This window comes from Arachis ipaensis, chromosome B04 (genome assembly GCF_000816755.2).
Source record: "Arachis ipaensis cultivar K30076 chromosome B04, Araip1.1, whole genome shotgun sequence".
In the NCBI taxonomy this organism is placed as follows: domain Eukaryota; kingdom Viridiplantae; phylum Streptophyta; class Magnoliopsida; order Fabales; family Fabaceae; genus Arachis; species Arachis ipaensis.
Window position 1 is genome coordinate 90,014,844 of NC_029788.2, and position 2,818 is coordinate 90,017,661.

Genomic DNA, 2,818 nt, shown 5'->3' on the forward strand with positions numbered 1-2,818 from the left:
TTAGAAAGAAATCAAAATTAATTAGTTACCCATAATTTAATTTGTTTCAAAATTCAAATTAGAAAGAAATTAAACTTAATTAGTTACCCATAATTTAACATTAATTTCAATTAAGCCCCATTGTATGTATTGTACGATAGATATATTGTCTGCTCATATTTTTTCATAAAATATTTATTTTATTTATTTAAAAAAAATCGGTTAGACGATGCACTATGCTTATAAGTAAAAGATATAATTAGAAATATGTTGACCGTTTCTTTGCCTCCAAAATTCATAACGATGACTCCCAACCAACCTTTTCTGCTTCCCTAAATTTCCTCTCTTCCACTTTTTTACCTCAAAACCTCGAAGCAGAAAAACATCTTTAAAGAATTTTAAAAAATAATGTAAAATTAAGTATATTATAAACGATAATCACTTCCATTCACTGGTTTGGCACTCTAATTATCCACCGCTACTTCCTAGAGCCGCCGACGGCCACCATGGAACGCAAGAAAACGCTGACGATGAATTGGGCCGGCCTCAAAGACGACAACGAGGACGAGCACTTCTTCGAGATCACTAACCGCCTCAACACGATTTGTCACCGTGACTTGGCTTCTTCCTCCGATGACGATGAGGAATTCGAAGACCCCCGTACATCGTTCTCCGCAACCATGTCTACCACACAATATCGAACATTCTCACGAATGTTTACAAGAACAGCCTCCATTCAACCTACCCCCAATTACGATATTTGGATGGCTGCACCAGGATCCATCACAGAAAGACGAAGAAGATTACTTGGAAGCATGGGATTGGATGAAAACAAAGTCTCATTAAAGGTCACCAGTTTCGCTCTTGATCGTGCTGTCACCAAGAAGCTCGATAAAATGAATAAGAAGGCTCCTATCCCTATTCCTGTTCCGCCTCGTTCTACAACAAGGGCCCCACGTTTCTTAGAAGAAGTGGCTGTCGGTTCCTCTCCTTCCCTTCCTTCCATTTCAGAAGAGCAAGAAACGAAGCATGCCCCTGTTTTGTTCTGCTTGGTGCGATCACGTTCCGAAGGGGATATTGAGATGATTTCCATGGCGAAAGCAAGGAAAGAGGAGTTCATTGGTAAGGTTTCGAAGCAGCGATTAACAAGAACCTCGTCGGAGATAGTAATGCCTCGTGCTAAGATGGTCCCTGCCGCAATGGTCCTGAAGGATCCTGCGGAAGTGAAGGCAAGGGTGGCCAATCATAACCGGAAGTCTTCGACGACGGCGGGGGCAGGAGTGGGAGCTTTCTTTCTGATAAAGAATTTGGATACCGGGAAGGAATTTATTGTGAAGGAATATAGCGAAGACGGAATGTGGAATAAACTAAGTGATTTGCAGACGGGGAAGCAGTTAACGATGGATGAGTTTGAGAAAAGTGTGGGGCATTCGAAAATTGTCAAGGAAATGATGAAGCGAGCCAAGGTGGGGAAGAAGGAAGGTATAGGAAAGATATTATCATCGAGTTCGATTTCAAAAAGTTTAAAATTAAGTAAGAAAAAGGGAGCTTCATTCATAAAGAATGTGAAAGGTGCTGCAAGTAAAAGTTTTGGCGGCGAGAAGGAACTTAAAGAAGCTGGAGGAATTCTATCACAACCAGTGTCGGCAGAATCGAAAGCAACACAACAAGGGAAGAATGATTGGGTGAAAGTGCGACAAATCGGAAAGTCAGAGAAGGAGCTTTCGGCATTGCATTTGTGTCAAGAGTTTCAAGCACATGAAGGAGGGATTTCGATCATAAAGTTTAGTTTGGATGGAAGGTTTTTGGCAAGTGGCGGAGAAGATAAAGTAATTCATGTGTGGGAAGTACAAGAATGCGGTCTTACGCCATCTATACCAGGGCAAACAGAGGCTCCACCAGACAAGAAGAAAAGAGGGAAAGGGAGCTCAATTCCAGATTGGGTACAGGTCCCTGAGTTTGTTTTTAACCTTTCGGAGAAGCCATATTGCTCTTTTAACGGTCATTTGGATGAAGTCTTGGATTTGTCCTGGTCCAAATCTCAAGTGAGTTTTCTAACCTCGTTTTTTTAAAGAAATAGCTTAACACACCAAAATAGAGTAAACATACCAAACAAACAAGACAAACAGAAAATAACAAATTCTATGCTATTCCGATGTTCTTTTCCACATATCTATCAACAACAATGGGAATTAGTCACCGCTCCACTTCCTGAAATTATTGAATAAATTCTATACAGTATGCCACCTCTGTTGTTCTATTCTGGAATAATATCATATCTTCTCAACTAAATATTTCATATAACAGGCTACTTTTTGCACATTTCTTTCCTCATTGGCATAGAGCTCTCCAACTCTTTAATAGTTTCTATCAACTGAAATATTACATTGAAATAGTAATACAAATCTATAGACAGTTTTAATATAATCTAATGAAATAGAAAAGTCAATCACTCTTTTTATTGTTAAACTCTGCCCACAGTTACTTCTATCCTCTTCGATGGATAAAACAGTGAGATTATGGGACCTAGAAACTAAAGCATGCTTGAAGTTTTTTGCACACAACGACTATGGTAAGAATACTTCTTAACTTTTGTTAATCAATTTAATAATGTCAATATTTTTTGCATTAATTCTTATCGAATTGTGCGTGGCAGTAACTTGCGTACAGTTCCATCCTATAGACGAAAATTATTATATTAGTGGCTGCCTTGATGCTAAGGTTAGAGTATGGAACATCCCTGCACGTCAGGTTGTGGATTGGACAGACATCGAAGAAATGGTTACTGCAATTACTTACACCCCAGATGGCCATGTACGCTTATTTCTTAACCCCACTA

The 2,818-nt window shown here is 39.2% G+C and overlaps 1 protein-coding gene across 1 annotated transcript in view; it reads left to right on the top strand.

The window, feature by feature from the left end:
- LOC107636672 (WD repeat-containing protein YMR102C-like) overlaps positions 262-2,818 on the top strand; it is a 4,808-nt gene continuing 2,251 nt past the window's right edge. Inside the window, exons 1-3 of the mRNA XM_016340166.2 lie at positions 262-2,024; positions 2,461-2,551; positions 2,636-2,793. Coding sequence (XP_016195652.1) covers positions 486-2,024; positions 2,461-2,551; positions 2,636-2,793 — 1,788 coding nt within the window. The 5' untranslated portion in view covers positions 262-485. The remainder of the gene's footprint in view (positions 2,025-2,460; positions 2,552-2,635; positions 2,794-2,818) is intronic.